At 43.5% G+C, this 14,805-nt stretch overlaps 1 protein-coding gene across 1 annotated transcript in view; it reads left to right on the forward strand.

The window, feature by feature from the left end:
• LOC114566651 (polypeptide N-acetylgalactosaminyltransferase 10) overlaps window positions 1-14,805 on the forward strand; it is a 113,584-nt gene that overhangs the window by 46,602 nt on the left and 52,177 nt on the right. Inside the window, exons 3-4 of the mRNA XM_028595292.1 lie at window positions 273-411; window positions 8,291-8,457. Of these exons, the coding sequence (XP_028451093.1) occupies window positions 273-411; window positions 8,291-8,457 (306 nt within the window). The remainder of the gene's footprint in view (window positions 1-272; window positions 412-8,290; window positions 8,458-14,805) is intronic.

Here is a 14,805-nt window from a genome sequence, read left to right on the forward strand (position 1 = left end):
ATGGAGCCGGTTACCTCCAGGATCTGTGCTAAGCTAGGCTAGATGGAGCCGGTTACCTCCAGGATCTGTGCTAAGCTAGGCTAGCGGTGGGTGCGTCAGACAGAGTTAGGACACGCACGGAGATGAGAAGGGTATGTATGAACTTGTCTAACTCTGGGGGGTACGGTGAATAAGACAAAGGCCCAATAAGTCGGCGTGTTCCTTTAAGATAACTGCTGTATGAATAGATGCACTGAGGTCCGTGTGTGTGTGTGTGTGTGTGTGTTTTGCAGGTAACGGTGAACAGGGGAAGGCGTTCCCACTGACCGATGCTGACCGGGTGGACCAGGCCTACAGGGAGAACGGCTTCAACATTTACGTCAGCGACCGGATCTCCCTCAACCGCTCCCTCCCAGACATCCGCCATGCCAAGTGAGTCCTCTCTGTGTGTGTGTGTGTGTGTGTGTGTGTGTGTGTGTGTGTGTGTGTGTGTGTGTGTGTGTGTGTGTGTGTGTGTGTGTTTGTCTAGGGAGGGAGACAGTGGAGGAAGAGCAAGGGGTGTAGTGTAAAGATAACTATTTAGGTGTGGTCTTAACTAACAAACAAGCTTATGGCGCTTCAAAGACGTTCATACGTTTCTAAAGGTTGAAATTGGACCAAGAAATCTGTAACATCTTTGTGTCTTAAAGGTCCAGGTGCATGTGTCTTCACAGTCACTGCACTTATATTTTCCAGTACAACTATTAATACCCTGAAGGTAAACTGCAAAAGGTCAAATTTGCAAGAACTTCCAAAATAGGTTTTGAATAAACCTTGACTTGCTTATTGCATTATCCCTTGTGTTGTCTTCCCGTCGCCCAGGAAACTTTTTGTTGTTTTTGTCACTTTTCTCAATGCTTTTTGAAGGTTTTTTCACGTTTTTCCAATCTTTTTGTCAAAGAAAGGTCAACAAAACATAACGCTACTGAAAAATGAGGCTAACCCAATCAAAATGTTAATAATTACATTTACTACCCGATGAATAAACAGGTATTTTTCTCTTTCAGTGCCGTTCCAAAGGGACCATGTTGGTGATTCTCGTCTCATTTCAATCTGCCACATCAGTCACTTTTTATAGACGAAAAGCATTTCGAATTTCCAGTAAAGTGCACAGTAACCTCAGGCAAAACTGATGTTTTTTTTTACATAGAAATAAATCTTCTGTATTTGTATGAGCAGTTTGATCTGAAAAAGGGGCCACAGAGGGCTACAGAGGGCTAGGAGTCTGCAGGTTTTCATTCCAGCCAACGACTGCAGCAGGTTATTTCACAGATTGGCACTCCATCAACCGGAAAGGAAAAATGGATCACCTGGTGCAGCCTTTGGTTGGATTGAAAAGCTGCAGACTCCCAGGCCGTCGTGACAGATGGTTGTTGTTCCCCAAACATAAGGTTGACTATTGGACAGGAGGCCAACTTGAGTGCAGGACTGACCTGGGAAATCTGTTTCTAATCTTTATTTTTAATCTTTTTCGAGGGAAGCACACAGAAAGTCAAATACCTGATGCAATTCAGAGTTTTTTTGATGATTTTAAGAGAGAGCTGCTGATTTCTGAATTTGAATAGTTAGAGAGAAATGAGGGCGCGACTGCTTGTACGCATGTATTTCATTATGTTACAGTTTGACGAGGCCAACTCAAAGGCTAAATGGCTTCTGATGGTTGATTGCAAATTGCAAAAACCAAACCTTTCGAATTGTCTTGAGGGCTGTAAACTTGGACATGATTGCTGTGACTCAAATTTAAGACCTGCTGAAATCCCAGAACAATAGAAAATGCATAAGAAAGTGACAAGCAGGCCTAACGGAGCCACAGGGTGTGAATGTTTAATTAATAGTGCATTGAATTAATTTGGTCTCAGCTATGCAAAACATTGTCATCAGAAAACGTGATACTATTGTTACGTGTCAAGGACTTCCAGAGTTTGGTTCACTTCTGATGAAAAAGGCCTACCTTTGTCCTCCGCTTGCTCCGTCTTCGACCAGCTCAGCCCTTAACGCAGCGTCGATCGGCGCCAACGCTCCGTTGATCATTTATTTGTAGCAATTAACCCAAAGTCTACGCAGACATTAACATTAACACGACTTGAAAGGGGGAAAAGAGGATTCGTTGTGGCGTTCTGAAAACACATGGCTTTCTGCCCGACTGTCCCCCAGTCTGTCCTTAACTTCCACTTTTGTAAACTCTGACGCAGGTAAGCCACGCCAACCTCAGCCTTACGGTAGGCCAAAGACAGCCAATAGCAAAAACAGTGGGCCGAGACAATAGCTTTGAAAACAAAATGTTCAAACACTGTCATTTAGTTGTTTTAATACCCGAAAGACTTAAAAGGTCCCGTATCATGGTTATTTTCATGTTCATACTTGTATTTGGGGTTTCTACTAGAGCATGTTTACATGCTTATATGTTCAAAAACCACTTCTGAAAATACCTGTGTTCAACCTCTGTCTAAAACACCATCATTGCAGATGGGGAATGACAGTAACGGCATTGTAGCGGGACTCTGTACCTAAATATGCTATAGTTGTGACATCACAACTGTACGGAAGTCCTGACAGCTCATTTAAAGGCACAGTTTCTGAACACAGGCTGTGTGCATTTCCCTGTGGATTGAGTATTTATATAGCAACTCCACCTGATTTATGACCTTTAAAAACAACTCTGCCTTTATATTTCTGCCCTCCAGGCATTTAAAGCATCTGACAGCATATGGGAAGCAAATTACCTGTAAAACACAAATTGTGTGCCATCAATAGTTGCATTGGACCCCCCCCGCGCCCCCCCTCAAGTTGTGACCGCATGGTTGTTGGCCAATAGGACAATACTGCCCCCAAACCAAAACCTACTTATACCAATGTTTACACTTTTAATTTTTGGTGCTGGATCCGTCCCAACTCATTACAACGAGCACTGTTTGGAACAGTTGTTCCAATTAACAACCTGCCCAGTCTATTCACAGGAGACACGTAGCTTTACACAGACAGAAGCCGATTACACGCAGCACAACACCTATGTACTTATAAACCGTGTTCTTGACAGCAATTATCAGTGTCATTGATGTTCCCCTCTCTGTGCACAAGGTGTGAAGAACTGACGGATGTATGCTGCGTTGCACTGGGCAGCTTTCATCTTGAGTGCAGGGGGACTTTTCAAGGAGTGGTTCCTTCAGAAGAAGGAAGATGAAAAGAGGAAGCAGAAAGTCTATTTTAACCACATTGGTCACATTAACTGCGTTTGCATTCACAGGTTTTGCACATTTTGAAGTATCGCATTAGAAATGAACATTTGATAAAACTTCCTCAATTGCGCAAGAAAGTTTTCCCGTGCTCTTGAGATGGTTTTTTTTCCCCTTTTGTGGGAAAAAAAAAATAGTTGATGTTCTAAATGGGATATGGAAACCTTTGCTGGATAAGTTCTGACATAGCAAACGTTTAACAGCTCTCTTCTGTCAGCATAACCATAACTGTGTCTTTGTCTCTGGACATCATAAAACATGAATTGCCCTTTGCGGGTTAATATTTATCCCACAAAGGGCAATTATTTATTAGTTGTTTGAACGTGAATACTAGCTGACATGAAACAACAGTTGAATCAAATTCCTGATGGACTTGTTCCATTTCTCTCTAGTGGATGGGTACGATGGCCAAGGCACTTTTGATTTCTTTCCGATTAGCAACCTTTACTCTGTTTACTGGCGGATTACAGCCATGTATAGCCTATAGCGCCAACTTCTGACCAAACTACACTAGCCCGGATTATTCGCTCCAAACCAGTTGACTCAAGATTGAAAAATCCTTCATACTGTATTTCCCAAGACGGGGACATTCCCAATGTTGAGGGGATAGTGCAATAAAAGTACCAAAAAGACACTCTAAAGACAAGCAATAAATAAATCTAAGTAAAGAAAATAGATAGTTAACAGTTGTATTTGCAGTATTGCAGAGATGGAAATGCAACTTATTCTAAATTTATTCTAAATGAATTGTTGAATAAAAATTGCTTGACAAGTTGCCACAATGTTCATTGTTCTCCAGTTTATTGTGCAAGTAAATGTTATGCCAAACGACCCATTAAATGCCTATGTTTCTTTGTGTAGAGATAGAATGCTTTTTTCATATGCAAATTTCATATAAAACTGACCGGTATTTGTTGAGATATGCTCAGACCTCAGTGTATTTAAAGCGTAACTCTCACCAAAATGCAACCTATGGTCTTTTCATGAATGTACCTGAGTCAAACTTTCGTTTAAAAGCATAATTAGGACGGAATCGCCGTTTTTTGGTCAAATGCGCTTTTGAATGGGAGTGCTAGGGGCACTTTTATGCTAGCCTCAAAATAGCTATTTTTAAAACACTAAGAAGGCTCCACACAACTTTAAACTTTGCTCGAACTATCATCAGGGGCTCTACACCTTAACGAAAGCGTTGACAACATTGTTTGTGTACCCAGACATAAAAGAAAGGTTTTGAACAACTCACCGTAGCTGCTGTTGTTTCCGGCCGCTACTGTTTTAAAAATAGCTATTTTGAGACTAGCATAAAAGTGCCCCTATCGCTCCCATTCATAAGGCCATTTGACCGAAAAACTAAAATATGGTACATCTTAAAAGCAGAGATTCCATCCTAATTATGCTTTTAAATGAAAGTTTGACTCTGGTACTTTGACAAAAAGACCCTAGGTTGCATTTTGGCGAGAGTTACACTTTAAGGGGTTCCCCAAGAAGATGAGTCCTAATTATTTTGGCGGTCCACTGACTGTTCAGGTTACAGTTCACCCTTGTCTTTAGTTGGTTGTCTAACATGACCGTATACCTTGAAAATGATTGACTGAATTTCTTGTCAACCTTAGCTTCACGTTTAGATTAATGCTATGAATATGTACTGGACTGCCCTCAGGCTCGGCTCTCTATTTAGTGGTCAATTCAAGTTCCAGGCCTCAACTGTGGTCATGAGCTTTGGTTAGAAACCGAAAATATTAGATGGGGGATACAAGTGGCTTGGCTCAGCCTCAGGGAATGCTCCTTCTCGTTTAGAGGAGCCAGTCGAGGTGGTTCGGGCATCTGATCAGGATGCCCCCTGAATGTCTCACTGTGGAGCAAACGTCCAAATGGGAGGAGACCCCAGGGCAGACCCTCTGGCCTGGAAACAATTTAGTGTGTCCCCCCAGGAAAAGCTAGAGAATGTGACTGGGTTGCTTAACCTACTGCCAACACAACCCCAATAAGCTGCAGGAAAGCCATAGATGGATGGATTAATGGCAGCATGTTAACTGTGCACAGCACACATACATCGTAGGTCTGAGCCTAGTCTCGCCTTGCCAGAGTGGAGTAAGGTCTGGCTACACCACAGATGCATTCTGGGATAGGAGAAGGAAAAAAACAATCTCTGGGTTGTTTGCATTTCTTTAAACCAATCATAATGGTCTTGAGTGGAGCTCTGGACACAGCGACGGTGGCTTTGTGCAAGGAACTTGTTTTGGTGGAACATTTGCACCCCGCGAAAGCAAACGCCACATACAATATTATACAGTAACGTGAGCTATTTAAATGAGCTGATACATGGTTAAACCTCATTGGCTCTTCAAATGTATCTCTGTGTGTACTTTGTCCACAGCAATCCCACCAATCAGTCCCAAACCGTCCCAGTTAGAGAGGAAAAGACCCAAACGTATTCTTTGTAAATCTTTACAATCATTCCCCGAAAGAACCGAGCAGGCCTGCCTTGTTGCACCATCCAGATTTTCTTCAAAAGTTGCCATTTTCAGCGTGTAGCTTGCTAGCTCAAAGTTTGTTGTGTTTGAGCGTGACATTTTATAAAAAAGTCCACCGTATAGATGAAAATCTACCAAACAAGAAGTCACTACTGCCCTTTTAATCGTAGACCCGAGGCATGGCTCCACATTAAATGCCCTGTTTAAAAAACAGGCCGTAGAGACACGATGAGCCATATGGAACTGTGGCTACAGTATAGACGGCTGGGTTTCTTCCAGCCCTCCTCTGACTCATTAAAGAAGGACATGGTGGAAATAAACACGCCAACAACACTATAAATATCGTCTGCTGAACAGCTTTAGACCTGCTGACCCTATTCGTCACAGACGAGCCTTCAGCGCTTTCCCTCTGCCTGACAAGAGCCTTCTTTTGACCCCGCCGTCACTTTCATGTGGAAAGCAGTCTTAAATGTTTTCTCTCTCTCAAGGTCTCTCCGGGACAACACTTCATGTTCTCTCACATTTTATACCTTTTGTATTTATAAATCTCCCTCATCCTGTGACCTATTGAAGCACATCCCACAGTCATCCCACTATCTTCCACCAATATTGCAACAAACACTGCAGCACAAACTCCAGCTCACCAGACTCCATGTAAATAATCAGTACTTTTAGCATGTATAGAGCCAGCCACATTTTCACGTGTAAATGGGTGAATTGTCTTGGTCTTGTGCAACCATTGCTATGCGACCGTTGTTATTCAATTTAATAAGGGTCCTCATTTCCTTAAAAATCAGATTTAATTTTTATTTATTAAAATATTATTATTTTTATTAATTTAATTAATTTTTTATTTATTTATTTTTTTAGCACTTGTGCAATTGGTTTTACTTGGAAACCAGCCCTCTGCTCAACCGTAGAGACCAACGAAAGCGAAGGACTGTTGTGTCCAACACTGAATTCCTCTCAGAGTTGATGGGGAGCAGGTGTGGCTGTTTGATTGGTCAAAGTGACAGCAGAGTGACAGGTGGCTGCCAACCAGGTGACACATCAGTCCTCAGTGGGCCCAGACCTCCCAGCAGCATGCATTCATTCCTTCATTGATTTCACTCTTCACTCACTCACCGACTACAAGACATGATCGAGAGACAGAGTGAGAGACGGACAGAGTTTTTTTTTTTTTCAGGCAAGCCAGACAGGCCTGAGAGACTCTGAGATAATTACCGTCTCTACAGATTCCCCCTTTGGATTTTTCAGAGAGCGAGATAAAGGAAAGAGAAAGGCATGGAAGGGCAAGCCAGCACGTGGTAAGCTTCATTACATATTGTCAAAAGAGCAACACATTGTTCAGGTTCGGGCTGGTTGAGCCCACTGCAGTGCTCTGAAGAAAAAGGGCAGCGTCACCTGGTTAAAGAAGATTTCCTTCCTCATTCTCAATTACCATTTGGGAATTTCAATAAAACGCACTAAATACCTGACAATGGACACCTCGAAGGGCATTAACCCGCTTATACCATGGTCACTTACCACATTTTTCCTTTTTAAACCATTCATATTTTAATTCGTTTTACAATCGAGATCTATAGTTTTTTTCCAAACAATAACTCTGTTTCCCCGGTTATGCCGGAGGCTTTGACCCATACCTGGGATCATTCCCATCCCATAATAATTCTTACACAACGCAAACGTTATTCACCGCTCCACTAAATAGGACGGACCTTGGATACTACTTGCCACCCTTAGCAACGGGAGATATTTATATACACCACTCGGCTCAGAGAAGCCTTCATCTCGGACGGCTACGGGCCAGAAAGCTAACGCTACGCCAGCAAAGTTCATAGTATAATTGCACAGTATGTTTAGCAACAATCAGCCATGCCATTGTCCCTGAAACAATATCAAGATTTTCAGGAAGAATTATCTGCCGTATTCTATATCCACGACGTTCCACTTCTGGGATTGCTCCGGTGTGTCTTTTCGCTGATGATCGTCCCCTTCCTCTGTCTCTGTGTTGGCGTTCTAACCTCTGGTGGATTTGTAATGGTTAACTGCTCCTCAGATCTCTGCAGGGTAAATCCAGACAGCAAGCTGGACTATCTGTCCAATCTTAGTTTTCTGTTGCACGACTAAAACAACTTTTGAACGTACACACGTTCCACCAAAACAAGCTCCCTTCCAGAGGCTATTTTGCAGAGGCGCCATGCGGAGCTTAGCGAAGATCATGATCGGTCTAAAGAAATACCAATAAACCAGAGCACGTTTCTCTCCCATCCCGGAATGCTGTGTAGACTAACCAGACCTTCCTCCGCAGCACTGTGGAGGAAGGTCTGGCAACGCGAGACTATCCGCCATGTGAACTGTCGGGCACAGCCTTGAAGTGGCGACCAGAACATCGCACGGGATGTGAGATTATGTTATTCGCTGTGAAACAAAGTCCGTCCAGAGAAGCAGTGCAACTCCCTTCTTGCAGCTTGTGGGTTAACAAACTAAACTGGTTGTTATTATTATGACCCCCTTATCACCCTCTGGTCTCATTTCGGTGTTTGCGTTCATGTGTTTGTGTAGCTGCAAACAGAAGCTGTACGCGGAGAAGCTGCCCAACACCAGCATCATCATCCCGTTCCACAACGAGGGCTGGTCGTCGCTGCTGAGGACCGTCCACAGCGTGCTCAACCGCTCCCCCCCGCAGCTCATCGCCGAGGTCATCCTGGTCGACGACTTCAGCGACAAAGGTACGGACGACACACACACACTCATCACGGATTTGCGCGATTGATTCGCGTCACTTCGGTAAAATTCTACCTTGTGTACTGGAGTTTAGAACCGGTCATGTCATGGTTGAATCTTTCAATACTACATGGGGTCAGTCTTGGGGTGGCTTGTGGCTCTGAGGGAGAGTTGTCTCTTGCTGTTTAACCGCAAGGTTGGCGGTTCAATCCCAGGCTCCCTTGGCCACATGTCGAAATGTTCCTGAGCAAGACACTTAAAAAAAAAAAAATGCTGCCTGCATCGCTGCCTCTCTGACACAGTGGAAAACAGTTTGCTTCCCCTCTCACACATCTGCCACTCATCACCTGGGTCTTAACTTAATGCCTTTCCTGTGATAATGGCCCTTACTTCTATCATACTTCTATATCTCCTATTAAGTGAGATCACATTGTACTGTCACTTATTCCTAATAAGAACTGTTTCAAATGAAATCTCAAATGCAGGACTGATTGCATGAGATGAAGTGTGTTTGTATGAGTTTGTAAATGGCAGCCTGTGCCCTTTTGTAGTGTGTACATACTATTTCTCATCAAACTGTGATAACTAATTCAATTCAGTATATATACCTCTGACATATGTTGCCACCCCTCAAAGATTCCTGCCCCCCTCTCGCCACCCAATGAATATTTTTCTAGATCCGCCCCTGCTTATAACACATCCGTAGGTTTCCCGCTCCAGCGGAGAGGATGGCTCGTTTAGACAGCTGCTACGTTTACAAGAGTTTGTTCAAAAATCAAGATTTGTTGCAAACTAAGATACAGTTAGACTATAAATTGACATCTTTCATTTTAGCTTGTTTGTAAAAAGTCGTTATTTGCAGAGTAGAGCTTTGTTTGCACAGCGCGGTGGACGAGAGTGGACAGCGCATGAAGAGCAGACTGAGATATGGGTTTATGCCTGTAGAACAGGTAGGTGGAAAGTATTGACTCTTTAATCATGGAGGGTTTATTGTGGGTTACTTACAGAAACAAGTGTACCGTTAGTTCATCTGCGCCAGCGGAAGTAAATAATGTATAAGCTGTAGCTATCGTTTCCAGCCAGTTACATGTGCTGCGTGAAGTAACGCAGACACATCGGCTCTGCTGTGTGTGTGTGTGTGTGTGTGTGTGTGTGTGTGTGTGTGTGTGTGTGTGTGTGTGTGTGTGTGTGTGTGTGTGTGCGTGCGTGCGTGCGTGCGTGCGTGCGTGCGTGCGTGCGTGCGTGCGTGCGTGCGTGCGTGTGTGTGCGTGCGTGCGTGCGTGCGTGCGTGTGCACGCGCATCGCTGTTCAGAATCCCGTCTATCTTCCATAATGCAACGCTTGTATCCAAATGAATTGTGTTGTGAAGTTGTCATTAGCTTCACTGCTGTTAGCCACCTCCACTGAGCCCCAGGGACTTGCTGTAACGTTAGAGCACTCTAAAGGGGGTCTACCTTTCATTTGATCGGGTTTGCTTGCTACGTTGCCATCCTCTTGAACGACATTAAACACAACATATAGTTCATGAGTGGTTTCATCCGCCCTGTTTAACGTGTTGAAGCTGCCCGCCGGCGCAGTAGCGCTGTAGCTGGGCGCCGTGGCCGGTGGCAAAATTACAAATCCCACAATGGCCACGCCAAGACCCGCCCTACAAAGCAGCTCGATTGGTTGGGGTTAGTCATTTCACCTCGAGTGGTTAAGGTTAGGGTTAGGGGATTGGTCAGGGGATAGGACCTGTACATGTAAGCATGGACGCCTGGCCAATAGTAGTGTGTGAATGCTATTGAAGGGCGGGTTTTGGCGTGGCCATAGTGGGATTCGTAATATCCATAGACAGTATATAATGGACCAATAGACCCCGTTGCTCTGGACGGAGACCAGTGAAGGCTATTAGAAGCACTTTTTCGGTGATGGCCAGCTTTACTGCGCAGCCTCCAACTGAGAGAATGTGACGTGAGCAACGTGTCTGAAAGTGTGAAGTCTTCTGGTAGCTGTGCCAAGAGAAATCTCAATCATTCCCAATCTTACAGATACGGAGACTGTAGGTTTATGGAAGGAGATAACATGGGCACAGGCTAATTATTGCTAATTAACATGCTAGTTAACATTAGTAATTAAACCTAAACATCTCATGTAAGTCAAAACTGCCTGTGAGCTTCTCCTGTACTATACGGTAATTCCTCTACTATGCGACAGTAAGTCACTTGGTTATGACACAATCGTTAGCCTATTTTTACAAAAACGTCTGCTACGGAGCCATAACGTGAGATACAAGTTAATGGAGCCTTTTATACATTGTCGTGTTTCTTTGGAACTAAACAACGGACAAATAGAGTCTTTAAACGCTTCTGATGTAAAGTTATTCGCAGTCAAGTGACGTAAAAAAAAAATGGCGGTCAGCGGAATGCTAACAGGAGGTGATGGCCAGTTAGCAACAAAATGGCGCCATGATGGCTCGAGTTCTGAAGCGAAGCTTACCCCCTTGGTAATATCACTGGCCGGTGAGGGCTGGTTGAAGGCGCCGTCCTCACGCTGCTGCTGATGCCGTGAACCTGGATACGACAACGTTAAGTGCCGCTGCGGCGACATCGGGTCGCAAACAGGCATCTTGCATCGCAAGAGAGCTGTATAAAAGTATAATTATAGTTTGCCTCAAACTTTTTATTTGTGTATTTATTTAATTCGAATCATTTCTTCCCCAAGCTCATGCAATAAATCTGGGTCGCACATAAATTTACCGGGTCGGTCGGAAACCGGAACAAAACAATTAATTTTGTTAGGCCTGAACCCCAAGTTGCTCCCCGAATGCTTTTACACACACACACACACACACACATGCACACGCACACACTCATCACTAGTCAGAACACACACCTGCGCCCCTCAGCACGCACACATTCACACAGATACATGAGCACACATGCATTCAGTACGGGCATGCTAATAACTAAGGCTGTTAGTGGAATGTGACTTTGTCTTACTCTGTCTCTCTCCTTCTTTCACACACACACCACTGAGTCATTTGTTTGCAAGTGTTGGTGACTGTTGCACAAATAATGAGCTGTTTAGAAACACAAGCATTAGTCGGCTGCTGCAGAGGCCCAGATGTGATCTCACGATGCTCCTGCTATCGTATTTCAGAAGCAGACAGACGGAGAAAGACCCAAACACACAAAGGCAGTTGTGAGCCGGTGTTTCAGGAATGTTCTGCCTGTTTAAAGGGAGTTTTTCCTCGCTGTTGTCGCACCAAAGGCTTGCTCTTGGGGGGGAATTGTTGGGTCTCTGTAAATTGAAGAGTGTGGTCTACACCTACTCTATAAGTAAAGGTTCCTGAGATAACATTGGTTATGATTTGACACTAAAAAATAAAACTGAATTGAATTAGGTTAGCTGTTTCTGCTAACGATTGGATAATGGCTAGCCACTGCTGCTAATTTCTGACTGATGCAACGCTCACTTTTGGCCTCATGGGAGAATACCGACGATGGTCGTTCAGACTTGGCCGTCTTTTTTTTAGTCATCTTTTAGGAAGGCAAAAGTGGATTCAGACTTGAGGAATCAGCAGAAAGAATGGGAAGAAACTAAGCTAACGTTATTCCCAACGTTACGTTAACAGCATTTTGTAACCCAGTCAAATATCCAAATGTCAGTTTCAGGCTAACTAGTTCTGTAAGTTAAGCTAAAGCATTTAGTTACCAAGTCAAACTGTAAGTCACTACTGTATATCTGTAAATTAAGCTAAATTATTTGGACAGTATGCAGCTTGTGTTACAGTGGAATGTGGATGAATCCTAAAGCTATGCAGCATTATGTTTGCTAGGGCCTTAGCTTGCTAACACATAGCTAACATTAGCTTACTAACAGCTAACTTGTCCTCTCTAGTAGACATAGGTTGCTAAAATATTCCTTTGACATGCTTACATCTGATGTGTTAAGCTAGCTACAGGCACTCTGTTGCTTTTTAATCTTTGGTTGCATATTTCGGCGCAGATTGTTTTCCCTCCAGTGGGCGTGGTTTTCAGCTTATGGTGCGATGCACGCGCTCTCTATGGACCTTTTTCACAGCAGACATTTTGACTAGCACAGCTGAACTTGATAACCTTAACGATGGCTCAGTTCCATCAAGTGTCCCAGTAAGCTATTTCAGTGAGTCAGCATGCACAATACCAGGACCTCTCCTAAGTGGAATGCAGCCATCAGTAATGGTTTAATACCAGGACCTCTCCTAAGTGGAATGCAGCCATCAGTAATGGTTTAATACCAGGGTCTCTCCTAAGTGGAATGCAGCCATCATTAATGGTTTAATACCAGGACCTTTCCTAAGTGGAATGCAGCCATCATTAATGGTTTAATACCAGGACCTCTCCTAAGTGGAATGCAGCCATCATTAATGGTTTAATACCAGGGTCTCTGCTAAGTGGAATGCAGCCATCATTAATGGTTTAATACCAGGGTCTCTCCTAAGTGGAATGCAGCCATCAGTAATGGTTTAATACCAGGGTCTCTCCTAAGTGGAATGCAGCCATCATTAATGGTTTAATACCAGGGTCTCTCCTAAGTGGAATGCAGCCATCATTAATGGTTTAATACCAGGGTCTCTCCTAAGTGGAATGCAGCCATCATTAATGGTTTAATACCAGGGTCTCTCCTAAGTGGAATGCAGCCATTAGTAATGGTTTAATACTAGGGTCTCTCCTAAGTGGAATGCAGCCATCAGTAATGGTTTTGAATACACCTGCGCTTTTCCTACTATGACATGTCAACATGTCTGCCATGAAAAAGGTCTATTATAGTGATATATAAAGTGAAAATATAAAGACTTGGCTTGTCCTGGTCTGAGAACTCTGCCTTTTTTTCGTGTATTTTGTTATTATCCTGAAATCATTCAAACATCCCCGCAGTAGGGGGAATTGACCCAACTGTTAACCTTTCCTCTGGCTACACTTTAATGAAAAACTGTACATTATTTGCCCAGTTAGTGGTTAAGACCTAGTATAACTATGTTGCCTCTCAGTTTACCTATTTTATCCATCCAACCATTACGTTCGTCCGGCGTGTAACGAACATCCCATCCTCATACGTCGGCAGGTCAACTTGTTGGGTTGATTTAAATAGCTAAACTAATTAATAGATCTTAGAATAGAATAGAATCTTAACCTTTTTTTAAGATGATAACCACTTTTCCGTCCTGAGACTGTAGATTAGTTTTGACTGCAAAGCGCGGCGCGTCCTCGCAGGCCCCCTGAGTGATTGTGTTGTGGAGCTAAAGACGGCAGTGGCCTCTGGACAGATGGCGGGGGAATGAGGGCATTGCGTCGCCGGTAGCCGGTAGCAGCGACGTCAGCGTGAGGAAAAACCCACTTTCTGGTGTGCATTGGTATTCTCACACAGGCGGCGGCTTAATCAGTTTGAACTCTGGAGTTAATGTACAGCTTTGAGCCCTTGCATAATAAATCGGGGGACAAGTGCAATATTATCATCAAGGTCTGAGCGGAGGAGGGAACAAGGTATTCATCATTAAGCCTGGTTCAGAGCCACCGTGTGACGCATCATTTCCTCTTCACTTTTCCATTCCCTTAGATATCAAAAATTGCACTAAAGATATATGAAGAAAGAAAGGGAAAAAAAAGAAAGGATATGGAGGAATATTTTTATTCAGAGGTGTATATATCTCTGTATTTTATCGCCTCGACTCACTTTTTTGGTACCTGCCAAGGTTTTCCCCTACAGCGTTTTGCATATTGGTCCTTTGCATATCACCGCACAATTATTTACATAAAGACTAATAGTTGTTGGTTGCAGCGAGGGTAGTCTATATCCATGACTTTCCACTTACGGGATTGCTCCGTTGCTACTAGAGGTGTCGCAATTAATCAAATAATCGATGCATCGAATCATGGACGATGCTGCATCGATAATCGGCCGGCTCATAATCGATTATTTCTGTTTACAATTTAACGTAGGCCTAACAACATTTCTGTTTACATATTTTGGTATGTTTTGCACATTCAGGAAGTGCCATGTGCTCAGTGCTGTAGTTTTATGTATCCAAGTTATTTAGTATTAGAGCACTGCAGAATGTTTGGTTTTTGAAGCTTGAAAAGCTAAGAATTAAATATCCTACATGGCTTTAATAGAAATATTTATTAGACGCATCGTGATGCCTTGTGATATTGAATCGCTGACATGATAATCGTAATTGAATCGGGAGATCAGTGAAGATTCACACCTCTAGTTGCCACCGAAAATTTCGCCGAATGACCTTCTTTTCGGCCGGATGTCCGTCGTCTTACGTTTCCTTTGTGTTGGGTTTCTGAGGACTATGGTTAACTGCTCCTCAGATCTCTGCAGGG

Source organism: Perca flavescens, chromosome 13, assembly GCF_004354835.1.
Source record: "Perca flavescens isolate YP-PL-M2 chromosome 13, PFLA_1.0, whole genome shotgun sequence".
Classification (NCBI taxonomy): Eukaryota; Metazoa; Chordata; class Actinopteri; order Perciformes; family Percidae; genus Perca; species Perca flavescens.